The sequence below is a fragment of the Nematolebias whitei genome, chromosome 22 (assembly GCF_014905685.2).
Source record: "Nematolebias whitei isolate Nwh7 chromosome 22, NemWhi1, whole genome shotgun sequence".
Lineage (NCBI taxonomy): Eukaryota > Metazoa > Chordata > Actinopteri > Cyprinodontiformes > Rivulidae > Nematolebias > Nematolebias whitei.
In genome coordinates this window covers 3581137-3598419 of record NC_056519.1, presented here as the reverse complement: position 1 = coordinate 3598419, position 17283 = coordinate 3581137, and the positions used below count along the sequence as shown (strand labels likewise).

Genomic DNA, 17283 nt, shown 5'->3' with positions numbered 1-17283 from the left:
ATCTGTACTCACTGACACATCTGTACTCACTGACACATCTGTACTCATTGGCATTTAACGCAGGGTGATTTGATTTAGTATTTCATTGTTTCTAATTACATTTCATGTTTTTATGCTTTTATTCATATATCTTAATATTTGATGCTACAATCATTTTTGGTAATCACTTTGATAACGGTTACTGTTTTAAATGTGCTATATAAATAAATGTGACTTGACTTGACACAGTATTTCCCCAGTGCATTACCTTATTCTTTACTCCAATCTTACCTTGTTCTCTTCCTTTAAGTACCAGGACTGTGCACGGGAAATATTGGGCTGTATGGCTTACGACCATCTTTTTGTTTATTTCTTTTTAATCTGATTGCAAATGTACAAATTCCAAATTGTTCAGCCTTGCTGTTCCTAAGATGAAACAGATGTTAGAGCCACTGTTTGGATTTTTTTTTCTTCTGTTTTTATTTTGGTGGAAACGCTCTTCTTTTCACTATTATAGGCAGAAATAAACATTAATAAACAGGTAAACATGTGCTATCCCCCCCCTTTTTTTTTTTTCACCTAAATTGTAAGGTAAGTTTGAATTAATTTCAGTTTCTTGTGATATTTCAGTTCCTTCTGTCAGAACTTTCAGTGTTATTGTCTCCAAAGGACTTCAGAAACATGAACACTCATTTTCTATCCGTTTTGAAATCGTCCACAGATTTCACTGAAGTTAGTTCAAGGAAACGGTTTTAGTAACTGTCACAGTTACAAGTGGAGGGTTGTCGCTTCCTAAAAGCTGTTTTTCAATACTTCCTTTTTTTGATGCAGCCACTGAAAGTACCCTTGTACATTTGAACACCACAGTATGAGTCCTAATAGTTCTCTTTAAAAGTTTAGTCAAGTTCTGATCAAGTAGTATGAGAAATTAAGAGATAAAATGTCTATTTGTATTTATTCCATCTTCATTTATTGCTAACATTCATTCAACCTTTATTTATACAGGTTAATCCCATTAAGCCTCTGGGACTCATTTACAAGAGAGACCTGGCCGAACATTACCGTGGTTAAAGCATTATACGGTGTTCCAACCTCTTTAATAGCATCCATTGAATGTGTCGCAGTTCAATCTGATTGGAGCAAAGATTTCTGATGAAAACAGTGGCCTAATACTAAAACTGGCCAAATAGAAGTCAGAAGTACAAACGTGTCTATTCCTACCCCATTACTTGTTTGTTTACACCTTTTTTCAACTTTTGCAGTATATACTGTATACTGTACTATACTGTATGATGCAGTAGAGGTGGTCAGTTTAAGATTAAAATCAGACACCACTCTGAGCAGCAGGACCACGCTTTCCACAGAACAACTGTGTCAACTCTTGAAACTGTGCCTGCAGTCAACCTACTTCACATATGGGGAGCAATATTATAGGCAGAAACATGGGTGTGCTATGGGGTCTCCAGTTTCTCCTATTGTTGCCAACCTGTACATGGAGGAGGTAGAAAAGAGAGCCTTGACGTCTTTTCAGGGACACCACCAAGTCATTGGTTCAGATATGTTGACGACACCTGGGTTAAAATCAAATCTCAGGAAGTCCAACATTTTACTGACCACATCAACTCTGTGGATAAATACATCAAGTTCACACGAGAAGATGAAAAAAATGGCAGGTTGGCTTTCTTGGACTGTGAGGTCTCAGTCTCTGATAGAGGACTTTTGCAAACCGAGGTGTACCGCAAACCCACCCACACAGACCAGTATTTGCAGTTTGACTCCCATCACCCTTTGGAGCACAAGTTAGGAGTCATCAGGACTCTGTACCACAGAGCAGACAGCGTCCCCACTAGCTCAGGAGCCAGGCAGAAAGAGAAATCCCACACAAGACAGGCTCTAGAGCAATGTGGATATCCTAACTGGGCCTTCCTGAAAGCAGAGAAGAAACCCAAACAGGACTCCAGTCAGCCAACAGGTGAAAAGGAGGAACCCACTCCCAGACCAGTGGTCATTCCAGATGTTGAGGGAGTATCAGAGAAACTGAGACGTTTATTTTCTAAACATAACGTCCCAGTGGCTTTTAAACCCCAAAATACATTAAAGACTGGTTCATCCCAAAGATCCAGTCCCCCGGCACAAACAGAGTAATATTGTGTATGCTGTTCAGTGTCAGGAGGGTGAGCAGTCTTACATCGGGGAAACTAAACAGCCACTGGCCAAAAAGATGGACCAGCACAGAAGATCAACATCATCAGGCCAGGACTCTGCAGTCTACACTCATCTCGAGGCCAGAGGTCACTCTTTCAGGGATGAAGATGTTCACATCCTGGACAGAGAGGAACGATGGTTTGAGAGAGGAGTAAAGGAGGCCATCTTTGTGAAAAGAAACCGTCCATCATTAAACAGGGGTGGAGGCCTCCGGGTGCAACTGTCCCCCTCTTACAATGCTGTGATTGCTAGTATCACTCAGCCCTCTGTGAACAGTAAACAGCCATCAGTGTGCTAATGATCCATTGTTAGGCTGATGGTCCTTCTTGAGCATGTGATCAGCTGGTTTTGGTTGTCAGCAGCAAACTGGTTGATCCACTCTGAGAAGGTGCTATTTAAGAGACTGAGCTGAAAACAGCACCTCAGACTGAGGAAGTCTCTCGGATGAGAGACGAAACGTTTCTATATTTTTTTTGCTTTGTTTTTTTTTTTTTTTGAATGTCCAGAGGACCAGATTGAACTTTTTTGGATTTTTCTACCTGGATTATTGAGCATGCATCAGGATATTTTGCAGTATATTCAAATTCAACAACTTTAACACGTTATTTTTTGTTTTTAAACACAAAGAAGCAAAACCATCTGACTATATTCCCTTTTTTTAGCAATGCATTACTAGAGATTCAAAAGCAAATTTTCAGCTTTGTATTAAAAAAATAAAATAAAAAAATAGATATTTTGCTATTTTAAACAGATTTTTCAGTTTTTGTGAAACTGTTTCATATTTTGAGTTGAGTTTGAACCACAAAACTTTAAAGGATTTCCTGATAGATGGCATTTTTTAAATCACGTCCCCCTCCTCCCTCTGAAAACATTATTTCTTTGTTTTTTTTTGCATCTAAATTTTTCTTTGAGAATATTTCTGCTATTTTGAGATTAATCACATCCCAAAATGTCATGGATTTTGATTTAAAAATGAAAAAGTTCCTGTTGGCTTTGCTTTCACCCTTATTGACTGTTGTGATGGGCCTTTTCCACATTATATTTTTTTAATGTATTTTCCACACCTCAACACCATAATTTAAGTAAGATCTACATCATGTACAAGATTGAGAATGTAATTTAAAAAACATGCCACAGTTCCTTTTGTGTGGCAAACAATGTATACCACTTTTTTGTGAAAAAGATGATAAACAGCGTATTTTTTGTTTTACTACTTGTTTTATTTAACTTGGTTCAAACTTACATGTACAGTATGTTCAGGTCTTTATTCCCTGAATTTTGCAGTGGGAAGAGAAACATCACAATTAATGGGACCCACCTGAATTTTGTGGAAGGGGTCACACACGGCCACGCCCCACTGAAATTTTTTCTTCCCACGATCAGCAGCTGTAAGGTAAGCCTGCAGAGCAGCAGCAATAAAGAGTAGTACAATAGTCAAACATCAAAATGATAAAATCATGAATAGTCTAGTCAGGATAATTTAAATAAGCTTGACTTTAGCTACAAGACGTAACTGTAAAAGGCTGGCCTTGGCTTCAGAGGCTATTTGTTTATCAAATTTCCAGTCCTTATCAAAATTCATTCACTGTATTTTTAACTTTGGGTCTAAACTTGAACATCAGAGTACCAAAGTTACAAGAAGCATCATCACCAAAAATGTTCTCCATCTTTCCTTCATTTAAAAACAGCAAGTTTTGTGTAGGCCACTGTTTAATGACAGCGATGCAGTCAGGAAAAGTAGTTTGAAAGTCACTACCTCTGCTTCATGGATAAATCTGTAAGTCATCTGCAAAACTGTGAAAAAAAAATGGTGCCTGGCTATAACTGATTCTAGAGACAGTATAAAAAGACAACAGGAGAGGACCAAGAACAGAGCCCTGTGGAACACCACAAGAGAGGACGTCTAGAGGATGGCAGATTACCGGTCATAACAGAAAAAAGTTCTGCTGGTCAAATAAAAGGTGTTTTTAAATTGTTTGCAGAGTCTCACCTATGAAACCCCTGCAGCTGAAAACGCACAGAGTTCCGGCAACGTTGTATTTTTGAAAGTAGCCAATCAGACGCTGACCTGCCCCACAAAAATCTCCTACTATCCAGACCCGGAGTTTACCGGCTTCACAGTTGTGAGGACAGGAAATGACATCCGCATCACTATTCAGGTAAGACTTTCCTTTAAGGCCCTCACTGATCGTTATGAATTTACATAAATATTTAAGAAATTGATTTGTTCTTTTAGAAAAATCCAGATAAACTGAATATGACAACAGGAGAGCTGTTGGTTTGGGGCATCCAGGATGGGAAACGACATCCCTGCATCATGAAAGAGAAAGAAAGCAGCAATAAAACCGACTCTTTCGTTTGTGAAATCTCAGGAACACACAGCACTAACTTCAGGGAGTTACAGGTAATTCCTAAATTCTGTATTTTTTTCCGAATTATTGTAACAGTTAGTATAAATTTAATGATTGTGTGATTAAGTAGAACCTTAGAATGGTTCTGAATGGACAGATAAAACAAAAGTAACTTTGCAACTAACTGCAGAATCGTGTAATTCTTAAATATGTAGGGGAAAAAACAGAACTTGGAAACCGACACAGAAACGAGCAGTAAATAATTATGGCCAACAGAAACATTACACAAAACAAAGGAAAACCAAGGGCCAAGGAAGTTTGGATTGAATACAGAACAAATGCTGCAATCAGGAAACTAGACGTCCAGTCAAAACTGAAATAAAGGGCTAAGATTTTGGAATGCAGACCTGACATCAAGGAGGCTCTTAACAAAATTTATACACTGCTCAGTTCATACCATGAGTCCAGCTTGGACTCCCTTAAACTGAAATGGGAAGCGGACTTGGAGGAACCCATATCAGACTCAATCTGGAGAAGGATCATTAAGAACATTTATTCATCTTCAATTTGCCTGAGACATGTTGTAATCCAGTTAATGGTAGTGGACAGGCTGCACTGGTCCAAAGACAAGCTGTCCAGGATCAAAGCAGACCTGGACCCTGCATGCAACCGTTGCAAACTCCAGCCACACTCTTGCATACGTCCTGGACCTGTCCCAAACTGCAGACTTTTTGGCAATCACTTTTTGACACCTCTGGGATATGTGGAAAAACTGTACACCCATCACCACTCATCTCGCCATTCGGGGTGGTCCCTGTGGATACATCCTTCAGCAAGTGCGAGAAGGATGTGATTGCCTTTGGATCTATTCTGACCAGAAGGCTAATTCTGTGTAAATGGAAGGACCCACGCCCTCTGGTACTTTGGGTAAAGGAGGTGATGTAACATATCCATTTGGAAAAAATAGGGTACAACCTGAAGGGATCTTCTAAAAGATTTTGGAACATGTGGCAGCCATTTATGTTGTATGTTGAGAACATGTTTGATTTGTTTGTGCATGTTTCACTGATCCGGGGTGGGGAGGGGCGGGGGGGGGCTGTTCCTTTTTCTATGTTATTTTCTCTTTTTCTTTTGTTTGTTCAAAAACCAAAAAAATCAATATACTTTATATACTATACTACATAATAAACTTAGTTTAATAAAAAAAAAAAAAAACTGAAATAATATACCAGTCATAAAACAAAAACTCAAGAGTGCAAAAGAAAGCAACGACCAAACACGATTTAAGTAAGTGCTATGTGCATTTAGCAGTTAATAAAATCTACGCTCAACACATTGGAGATATTTAGCAGGAACAAGAGTCAGTCTGGACAATAAAGGCTGATTTATACACTGCAGGATATTGAAACCTGTTCTCATTGTTGCACTTGTTTGATGAAAACTGTGTTTTTTGTCCTTGCATGGCCTCCGGGGACCCGCTCTGAGAACAAGCTCCGGGCTGGCAGAGCTTCTTTCCCCTCACAGGGGTACTCGCCAAGCATTGTTTGACTGGTCAGAACTTCGTGGGCGTGTTTATGCTGAAAAGCAGCTGCACTGCATGGCTGTTATTTCATGTCTGGCTGAGGCTGTAGGGAAGTACGGTCATCTTTACAGCTGTTCCAGCAAAACCTACAAAGATTGTCAAATAAATCTTGTGAAGGTAGTCGCCATCTGTCAAACTGTGGCGTCTTCAAGATAAATCTGCAAATTATCACTTCTCTTCGGTTAACAACAGAAACACCATTCTTCTTCCAACTTCTCCATCGTGAACTGAAAATTAACCTCCGCTTTGACAACCGCGCTGTTACCGTGTTGATTCTGTTGGCGTGTGACGTCTGCTGCAGTGGGAGGGGCTTACCAGGACTTCCATTACTCTCTGAACTATAAAACGTCCACAAGAAAAAGAACGCCCCACAACCACGCGAACAAGAACAGATGTCTTGCGTCTTGTCAAGGACTGTGTTCTTCCCGTGTTCATGCTCTAATTTCACTTCTGAGGCTGAGGCTGTTGGGAAATACGATCATCGCGCTCATGTGGGGTTCTCCAGGTTCTCCCGTTTCCTCCTCACAGTCTGAGAACATGCATGTTGGGTTCATTAGAAAGTCTACGGTGAGCTCAAATGTGCACGGTTGCCTCAATACTGAGCACAAACAGATTCTGCAATACCTTTCCCAAAAACTTGGGCATAAGCTGTTAAAGTTGACCCTGTTTGTCTGTTAGCAAAATATCTCTAACCACTGGATGAACCTTAATGAAATTCGGACATAATCATTGGACATGCACCTGCAACTGGTAGACTTTGACAACACGATAAAAAATGGCTGCTGCAGCTAATTGACCCAGCAACAAAAATGTCCCTGTGACGCAACCTTTGTTAGACATTGAGCTAAAAGTTGGTGTGGTAGTCGCTGAGAGTCGTCCCCAACGCACACTTTGAGCGGGAACAGATTGTGCAACATCTTTGAAATGTAAGACAGAGTTAGGTTCTTTTTTTGAGGAGTGCTTGTATAATTATTTTAACAACTTATCTAATTCATTTTCACGGATAAGGACAGCGTATTTTTGAAAAAAGTGTAGATTATCTCCACTAATGGTTAAAAAAAATAATCTCAAAGCAGAAACTCACAGACTAACAGTTTTAAAGTGTGCAGGAGGAAAGAACTGTTGTGCACAGTCATAATGCTGTCCAATAAATACTATTTTTATTCTTCAACAACCTTCATTTAGAAATAAAAATACAAAAAAAGAAATCAGATTTAGTGAGATTTAACCCTTGAGGTATGTTTAAAATGATTATACACTTAAACACTTTGGGGTTTTTGTTTACTTACAACAACATCTGCAGACCTTATTGTAGATATAACGTTTTTATTATATTTTCACATTTTTATAACTTTTTCTAAAAACAAATAAATAAAGCACAAAATATGCAATATTTTCCAAAGTTGAGGTGCAAAGTGGAATGTTTTGTATCCCACCCGAAACCTGTTTTCCATTTATTTTGGAGGTAGAGGTTTGATTTATTACTTATTCATGATAAAAGCATTATATTATGTCAGGACTACAGTACGTCAGTAGTAGGTGGTTTTAATGGGAGTCAATGGGACCAAATTGGGCCTTAGAGTAAAGACTGTATGCTTTGGTCACATCTCCAAATCAATTAAAAATATATTTAAAAATCAAATCCTGGCCAAGTTTCATGAAATTAGTTTTTAAACTGATAAATATTTTGAGAATCAAAAATAGCAAATAAGCAGGATGTTCACGTTTGTTCCTCTAAGGTGCTTTGGGGGTTCACTCTCAAATCAAAAAGTATTTGGACTCATTTAACATCTTACCTCCACATCAATCTGGTTTCAGGAAACAACAGCACAACCACTGCTTCACTGAAGGTTTTTAATGACGTTGTTGAAGCTCTGGATGCTAAAGATTATTGTGCTGCACTTTTCTTAGACCTGTCTAAAGATTTTGACACTGTGGATCAGAACATCTTGTGTCATAAACTCTCAGAAATTGGTTTCTCAGATCACACCATTGGTTGGTTCTCTAACTATCTCTCAGACCGGAGGCAATGTGTTCAACATAATGGTACTTCCTCCAGTTATTTAACAGTCAACAATGGTGTACCACAAGGCTCAGTCTTAGGACCCACCCTCTTTACAATCTATGTAGGTTATGTAGGTCAGAGCATCCCTGATGCATCCTTGCATTTCTATGTTGATGACACAGTTGTTTATTGTTGAGCTAAAACAGTTGCTAAGGCTTTCCAGCTTTTGCCATCCACCTTTGACATCATCCATTCAGATTTGTTCCGCCTCAAACTTGTCCTAAACACTGACAAAACCAAAGGGATGCTTTTTTAAAACAGGAAGTCGGTCCCAGCGGTTCTTCCTCTGATTTTATCCTCAAATGGTGTCCCCATTGAGTTTGTTGATTCCTATAAATATTTGGGTATCTTGGTCAACTCACATCTCTCTTTTAAGCTTCATGTGGAAAACTTGGTAAAGAAACTGAAAGTTAAACTGGGTTTCTTTTTCAGAAACAGATCCTGTCTAACCCTGAATGCTAGGAAACACCTTGTATCTGTGACTTTCCTTCCCTCCATTGATTACAGTGACATTATTTACATGAACGCTCCTACAAGAACCCTGCAGATGTTGGATGCTGTCTATCATGGTGCACTAAGGTTCATAACTGGCTGTGATTATCGTACCCACCACTGCACCCAGTATTCACTGGTTAACTGGTCATCATTAACTTCACGCAGACTCTCCCACTGGTACATTTTCATCTTTAAATCACTTCTTGTTCTGCTGCCTTCATACATCTCCTCCTACATGTCTCTGCGTGAGTGCAGCTACAGCGTGCGCTCTCAGGACATTATTACCTGCAGTGTTCCCTCAGTGAGGACTGAACTAGACAAAAGGGCCTTCTCCTACTCTGCTCCTGTTTCCTGGAATATCTTGCAAAAAGATCTGAAGCTCTCGACCTTGACCTCTCTAAGTGGCTTTAAAAAGCTGTTAAGTTCCTGGCCAGAACCAATGCAGACATGTTCCTGTTTTTAGTTTTCTACACCGCCTTATATTCTAGCCGTTTTTTTCACTACTTTTCTTTTTAATTACCATTTTATTTTCATTTGTTTAAAAAAATGCATCCTTTATGATGGTCTATTGTTGTCGTTGTCCACTGTTGTCATCACTCTTTAAAATTCAGGTCTCTCTTGTAAATGAGTCCCCGAGACTCAATGGGCCTAGCCTGTATAAATAAAGGTTGAATGAAGGGGGAAAAAAAGAATCCCGTCCTCAGGAAGTCCTCACAGTTTGACACAAAGATTCGTTTTGACAGTTTCCTTGTTCAAATTGTGTCAGTTTATATCCAACAGAATTCTGTCTGTTATCTTCTACAGATCCAATATGGAGGTCAGTTCAAACGCCTGAAGCATTCCGCTTCACTCCTGCTCTTCATGCTGCTGGTTCTTCTGCTCATCCCCATCATTGTTGTTGGTAAGAGCTCCGTGTTCGTCAGTCCTTGTTCTGCTTCGGTCCGACCGTTTGTCTTCACGTGTTTGTCGGATCGCTTTCAGCCGTGGTGTTCGTCTATCGAAGAAAAGAGAAGAAGTTCACGGCGAAGATGAACCGGATGATGGAAGACCTGGAGTTCGACATCAGAAATGACATCAGACAAGGTCGGTCACTTTTCCTCACACCGGCCCCAATAGCTAAACGCTATTTACCAAAACTTACGTAATCTGGGTTCTAACCCGTGAACGACTCTGGGTCAGCTGGTCTTAGTTTAAAACTCTGGCATGAAAGGAGACGTGCACTTCTTCCAGGAATGTTAGCACCTTGTTCTCAATATGCTGAAAATTTAAATTCTTACGATTAAAGGAAGGTTGTTTACTTTTTTATTTTTCATTTTTTTTAAGTTTTTTTGTTTCTGTGACTCCTTTTAGTTCCGTAGTTTTCAGTCTGCACGCCGCTGGGCAGATTCTTTACTTTGTTGGGTTTGGAAGGGAAACTGAAATCCAGTCGCGTGAACTTGTGAGTTCTTTTCACCTGTAGAGACGTTTCCCTGACCCTGGTGGGGATCTGAAACCACCAGAGCCTCAAATCTTTACCACGACTTTTAAAATCAAATTAAACTCTGCTGCAAGACAGTTATGAGTGATCTGAAGAGACGGAAGATTTAAAGATTTTAAAAAAACGTTTCAAAGAGATGTTATATTTATTGGCATGGAATTTTTTATTTAAAATAAATTATTTGACATTATTTAGCCCCTGCTGCAGAAGACGCTTCCTCCTGCAGCATGTCAGATCGCCTCTCTGCAGCGTAGAAGTGGGCGTGGCCAAGAGCGCTGGCAGGTGGCAGAGCGCAGCCGGAGGCAGAGAGCTGAGATCATGACACGCTTTTAGAGAGTTTAGAAACATGTTGGGGACATTGCAAGAGTATGGGAAGGGTTTTAAATGCCTAAAATAAAGTACTACTTACTACTACTGCAGTAAATACTAAAATAAACTACTACCATATTTTTCGGACTATAAGACGCACTTATAATTCTTTAATTTTCTCAAAAATCGACCGCGAGTCTTATAATGTGCTGCTATTCGGCGTATTGTTTTAATTTTTTTTATGCTATTAGTGCTTAGCATATTATTCAGTTGTTTTTCTTAGTTCATATCTTAGATCTTATTACTGTTTTTCTTTTGCATTATAACATTACATTACATTATATATAATTGTTGGATGTAACTGGGACCCTGTTTACACAATTTCAACAACAATAAAGAAACTCTGACTCTGATAATCAGGCGCATCTTATGTATTAATTCTGGTTGTGCTTACTGACCTCGAACCGATTTTATGTGGTTATTGTGAATGAGTTGAATACAATTTGACTTATCTGACTGTTTTGTTTTGCTTAATGCACCTTATGACCTCGGTGTGCCTTATGTATGAAAACAGACCCGTGCATTGATATTTCGCCTTATAGTCCGAAAAATATGGTACTGCTACTACTTGTGTACATAATTTTGTTCCATCTCATGTACCACATGAGATGGTAATGACAATAAAGTTTACTTGAACTACTGTATTCCTACTTCACGGTTTTTCACTTATCGCGGGGGGGCGTGGGCCCAAACCCCGCGATAAATGAGGGACTACTGTATTGCTCAAAAGTACAGTTTCTTCAGATGATTGGGGTGATTGTTGGGGTGGTTGAAGATGAATAAATGGGTGCCAAGGCCACCATTGGCCATCCTCTTCCTTTGCTCCTGGTGGTGGATAAAATTACTCCCTTTGCTCGCCAGGATCCGTCACTCTGTGCCGCCTCGGACACGAGAAACAAACGGCCTCTTTTCTTCCATTACCCACTTCAATGCGTTGCACCAAAAACATCAAGGTTTACTTGTATTCCCGAGTTCCAGTCCAGAAAAACACTCGTCTCCAAAACTACAAACATTCATTACTGAAATCCCTCAGAGTCAGGAGTCATCAGCGTACCGCTTGTTTTTAATTCATCTAGATTTTTAAAAAAGTAATTGAATTATCTGTCCATTGTTTGGTTAGCTTATTTATTTTTTAAAAGCTTTATGCTGTTTGATTTATCTCTCAGCACTATCCCCATAGAAACTAATTTAAAAACAAATCATAGACTAGTTGATAGATGACTCTCACACTCGTCTAGTTCTGTTTTACGATCTCTGCTGTTCTGACCTGGTTCCTTTTTTTAATTGTTTCGTGTTAAACTCGTTGCATGAAGTCAGGTGACTGTAAAGTTCAAGTAGTTTTACTGGAGTTGTGCCACGGCTGCATGTTTTCATCGGCTCCGGGTCTTTGGAGGAGCTGACCTCAGGCTCTGAGTCTCAGCAAAAAGACACTCAGACATTTTCACTTCTTCATTTTTCACTTTGTGATGTGCAAATGAGCCACAGCCTGTGTCATGATGAGCAGCGTAGCTGTAAAATAAATAAATAAATGCTCTAATGCAACGCTGGGGTTGGAACCCATTTAACAGCGAGATGAAAACAATTACAAGTGATAAAAAATGAATGCGATGGTTCGTGCGGCTGTTCGTTAAATGACATTTAAGTCGTGTTTGTTTACATCTACCTGCAGAAGTTGGGCTCAAACGTATCTGATTTTTGCTTTAAGGGTCGTGAACGGAAAACTTTAGGAACTGCAGCTCTAGCGTAGCCTGATGTGCAGCAATGCCAGGTTCTCGAAGAATCAGCAGTGGTGCTGGAAAAACTTAGCAGCTTTGAAAAGTCACATAAAACAGCCCTTTTCATAATCTCGTGCTACGCTACGCTAACTCATGTATTGTGGCGTACTTGTGGTGCTTTTATGTGAAATAGGCGTTTGTTTTTCTTGTCTGTCTCGGTGTTGTCTATCTTTGGTATAGTCCTTTGTGTTCTTGGCCCATGAACCACATGAATACAACATTGTTCACATTGAGGCTGCTGCTACATAAACACCGTGTTGTTGACTGTAGGTGGTGGCACAAGATAATCATCAGTTTTTTACTGTCGCATGCTGAGTCCATTCCAGTGAGATGTATCGTAATTAGAAACGGGTCCGGAAGCTAGAAGTTAAAGCCACAGAGGATGAGCGCCCCCTGTAGGCTGGCTGCAGGAGACTTTCTTAAGCCCCGCCCCTCCATGTAAACGAATGGAATGTTTTCCTTAATAAAAAATACAAAATGCATTTTAAAAAATTCAGGTGTAGATTATTGTAGATTAACATAGTCCTTACCTATGCTTACATACCTTGCTGCTGTATGTTCAGGTATATATATTTTTTTAGAATACTTTCAGTTTCATGAGGCTGAAAGATGGGTCATGTTACAGTGTGATTGACAGTCTGCTAGCGAGTTGGGAGGGTGTGTAGGTGCTCAGACTGGCTACAAAAATGAGAGCGTCAAGACAAGACCCCTGCTTCAGTGTGGATTTCACAGTATTGTGAACTCTGTGCCGGTCCGTTGTGATGAAGAGGGAGCTGAGCTGTAAGGTGAAGCTTTCAGTTTGCCGGTCAGTCTACATTTCCACCCTCACTTGTGGTCTCAAACTCTGGGTAGCAATCAAAAGGACATCTCGGATACAGATAGTCATAAGTGTTCTCTGCAGGGTAGTTGGACTTTCTTAGACATAGACTGAGAAAGTTCACTTATCCTGGAGAGACTCAGAGTTGAGCTGCAGCTCCTCCACTGTTATGGTCCTGATAAGTCCAGGAGTAAATGGCAGGATGCACAACATATGAAGCCCAGACGATAGTATGGTTTTAGACAAAACTTTAATTTTTAACTAATCATCTGAACATAAATGTAGACTGGGAGCCCTGGTCAAAACAAACAAAGGACAGGAAGAAGCCCCGAACCAGCCAGCAGTTGACCCATCAGATTCAGGCTGCTCCCCTCGCCCAATGATCCAGGGTCTAACCCTACAACCAAAAACCATAAACTTAAACCAGGCCGGTAACTCCCAGTCCCAACAACATGCAGCTCAACAACAAAACAGTAACAGGTGCAACAACCACAGGGGTCTCTGGCAGGAGCAGGAGCAAGGCTGGAGAGCAAAACCAACAACCATCAGAACACCGTCTCCTCTGGCCTCCCTCGCTCGTCCAGCAGGCGGAGCTTGGTCCTTTTAAACCGCTTCCAGCCAATCAGCTGTTCAGAGAACGCAAATGGGTTAATTAGACACACATTGACATAGATGATACAGGGACAAGTCACGTCCACATCCAGAGGATCCAGGTGAGGTGGTTCAGCCTTCTGGTAAGGATGCTTCTTGAACACCTGCGTATGTGCAACTGGGAGAGGACCCAGGAAAAGCTGGAGAGACTTTCTCTTGGCTGGCCACCTTGGGAACACCTTGGAAGTGGTGGTTGTGGAAAGAGATGTCCGTACCTCCCTGCTCAAACTGCTGACTTTTGAACAAGTGGCAGATGGATGGATGGAAGTTTTTGGCATTGCTTTGTCTATATTTATATTGATTGGCTGATATAAGACCAACACAGACCTGGAAGAAATCAGTTTTCAAGGTTTAGTTTTGACTTGACTTGAAAACAAGATAATCAGAAAACAAATTCCCAGACTGAGATTCGCCAAAGTTAAAGCGTCAGAGAAAAGGACCCAGAAGATGGAGTCTGAGACCACGGCAACATGCCGAGAGAAACCAACATTCAGACATGGAAGAATTGCAACAAGAAGGTGCCGGCGAACACCACAAATACACTGCAGCAATGTCTAAAGAACAAAATGCCACAACAACAAAAATGATACATCGGTTACACCACAGCAATGTAGCATGCGTCATGCTTACCGCTGTAAATGTTTCGCCTTTCAACCCAACACAGACTCGATGAACGCACTGAGGACACATCATAAACATTGTACGTAACAAGACTTGACAAGCTTCACTTTCTTAGTTTGGACCCACATAAATAGACTTCACAAAACGGTGTGTGAGACGACGGTTTACTGGTCACCTGATGCTGAAGAGGGGCATTAAACATCAGTAAATTATGAATCGCTTCATGTAGGTTTCCTCCACAGGTTTTGTGGATTTGCAGACAGAGAAAGCCGATCTGATGGAGAACGTCGGAGCGATTCCCTTCCTGGACTACAAGCACTTTGCTTCCAGGATCTTTTTTCCTGAGGTGAAGCTCAAGTAAAAAAAAATAAACCTGTACAAATAGATGGATATGGTATAACTGTTTTTGTTTCTTTCCAGAGTGAATCTTTAATCAAGCTGTGCGTCAAAGACATCGGTCAGGTAACGTCTTGCAGCTTCCGTCTGTTTGGAAGCTTTTTAAATCGTTTCAATTGTTTCGTTTTTTTCCTGTCATTTCATCCGGACTGGGATCAGGATGTGCAGACGGTTCAGCTGGATGAGTGCTGTCAGGGTTTGTCGCAGCTGATCCAGGACCAGCTCTTCCTCACCACCATGGTGCACGCTTTGGAGGAGCAGAAAAGTTTCACCATCAAAGACAAGTAAGCTTTTCCTGATGAGTCACGTCCAAACCAGCAGATTCTCGTGAGCCTAGCTCTACATGTCGTCCACTCTCTCTCGTCATTTCCTCTTTTACGCTTCTTTTTGTTGTTCTTCTTGTACATTTTAAACCTGATATTTATACATTTGCAGACAGAAGTTTCCTTCCACTCATCACAGGCATGAAGTCAAATTAATTTTGAGAGTTTAATGATTTATTTGAACCGTTCTTTCCCAGAGTGGAATGATTTTACAACCTTAACGATTTTTAAAAACAAGAATTGTAAGGTTCTAGAGTGTCTTTTAGATTTTCACAATCCAAGACCTTTTACGCAAGTACAAGTTAACTGGATAGGTCACCATTTTACCAAGATCTGGAGGGAGACCCAACGGTTCCCTTCAGATGAAAGGACTTTGGTTCAGATGTTCAGGAACCACCGAGGCTCAAGCCTGTCATGAACTGGAAACTTCTGGAACACCAGCGTCCTCTCTACGTTATAGTCAGTTTTATCCCTGTGGACTGAGAGGACGATGAAAGAAGACTGGAAACCTCCAAGCTGGACTGAAACTCTTCACTTGGACAAACCAAGTGTCTTCTGGAGGACACTTTGATGGTCAGATGAGATGAGGATTGTGGTGTTTGGACACAATGGCCGAAGTATGTTTGGAGGAATCTGAGTATATCTTTCAAACCTATTGAACTAGTGGTGGTAGCATCATGCTATGAAGGACTACCTCCAACTCCTTCAACTTTACCTCAAATACACCACTAGATGGTTGAAGCTTGGACATTGTTGAGTGACGATTCCAAACATCAGAACTGGTTTCTGAATGGATTAGATGGGCTAACTCTGGAGCGCCCACCTCAACCAAGTGGAACATTTGTGGACTATGCTTAGAAGCCGGGTCCACGCCTGAAAACCAGTCAACTTAAACGGACTCTGCCAATTCAGCCAAGAAGAAGCCTGGTCAGATATCAGCCAGAATTCTGCTGGAAGCCTGAGGTCCAGGAGACACTTGCTGAGAGGCCTTTAACCAGATTTTAGCTTGTGTGGAATAAAGAAAATCCACAATAACTTCAAACATGTGCACCAAGTTGTTGTTTTAAAAAACACTGTGTTTTAAAAAACACATGTTGTCTAATCATTATCATCCTGGAAGAAGAAAATTATTAATAAAACCCAAACTTGATTCTGATTAACATGACGAGTTAATAGAATCTTCTTACCCTATCTGTAGATACTTCACTGAGTATCGATGTGAACCTTGATCTTCACAACCTGAGTGCGTCCTTCTCTGTTTCAGGTGTTCACTTGCATCTCTGCTCACTGTCGCGCTTCACAGCAACTTGTCCTACCTGACGGAGGTGATGGAGGTTCTGCTGAAGGATCTGATGCAGCAGAACAGCAACGCTCAGCCCAAACTGCTGCTGCGACGCACCGAGTTCACTGTGGAGAAGCTGCTGACCAACTGGGTGTCCATCTGCCTCTACGGCTTCCTGCGGGTCTGTCGTCCTCAAACAGTTGTTCTGTAGAACGGGAGAGGTCCGACTGTACAAATTACACCAGAACACGGTCGAAACCCAACCAAAGGCTAAAGGAAAAGACGGCTAACTAAAAGCAGGAAATGGCTAGTTAAAAAAATCACAAAACCGTAGCTAAAGGCTAAATGTAGCGAAAGGCTAGTGAATCAGAATCAGAATAAACTTTATTGGCATTGCACCGAGATACAACGCAAACATGTACATACAGTCGTCCGAAAGATGGGCGGAGTGCACGAAGCTTCAACTATAGAAAGCGCGACCTTATCTTATCCTTTATCAGAACAATTATAATAGTGAAGACCTGAAAGTAGCAAAGGGCTAAAGGTAGCTATAGATTCAGTACATGTTAGATGTGGCATAAGTCTAGCTGAAATTAGCAAAAGGCTAGGTAAAAGCCCAAGGTAGCAAAAAGCTAGGTAAATAGATCAAAAGGCTAGCTATAAGTAGTAAAAGTGTGGCTACGAGCAAAAAGCATCCAATAGGATAGCTAAAAGCTAATTGTAGCAGAATGGTAGCTAAAAGCTGATTGTAGCAGAACGGTAGCTAAAGCTTTATTGTAGCAGAACGGTAGCTAAAATCTGAATGTAGCAGAACTGTAGCTAAAAGCTGAATATAGCAGAACAGTAGTTAAAACCTGATTGTAGCAGAACGGTAGCTAAAACCTGATTGTAGCAG

General features: G+C 40.7%; 1 protein-coding gene across 1 annotated transcript in view; it reads left to right on the top strand.

Annotated features, from left to right (window-relative positions):
- Nucleotides 1-17283, top strand: part of LOC119428453 (plexin-C1-like) — a 39435-nt gene that overhangs the window by 3616 nt on the left and 18536 nt on the right. Inside the window, exons 3-11 of the mRNA XM_037696134.1 lie at nucleotides 3469-3577; nucleotides 4167-4343; nucleotides 4421-4588; nucleotides 9482-9578; nucleotides 9659-9760; nucleotides 14630-14733; nucleotides 14808-14849; nucleotides 14943-15067; nucleotides 16371-16569. Of these exons, the coding sequence (XP_037552062.1) occupies nucleotides 3469-3577; nucleotides 4167-4343; nucleotides 4421-4588; nucleotides 9482-9578; nucleotides 9659-9760; nucleotides 14630-14733; nucleotides 14808-14849; nucleotides 14943-15067; nucleotides 16371-16569 (1123 nt within the window). The remainder of the gene's footprint in view (nucleotides 1-3468; nucleotides 3578-4166; nucleotides 4344-4420; nucleotides 4589-9481; nucleotides 9579-9658; nucleotides 9761-14629; nucleotides 14734-14807; nucleotides 14850-14942; nucleotides 15068-16370; nucleotides 16570-17283) is intronic.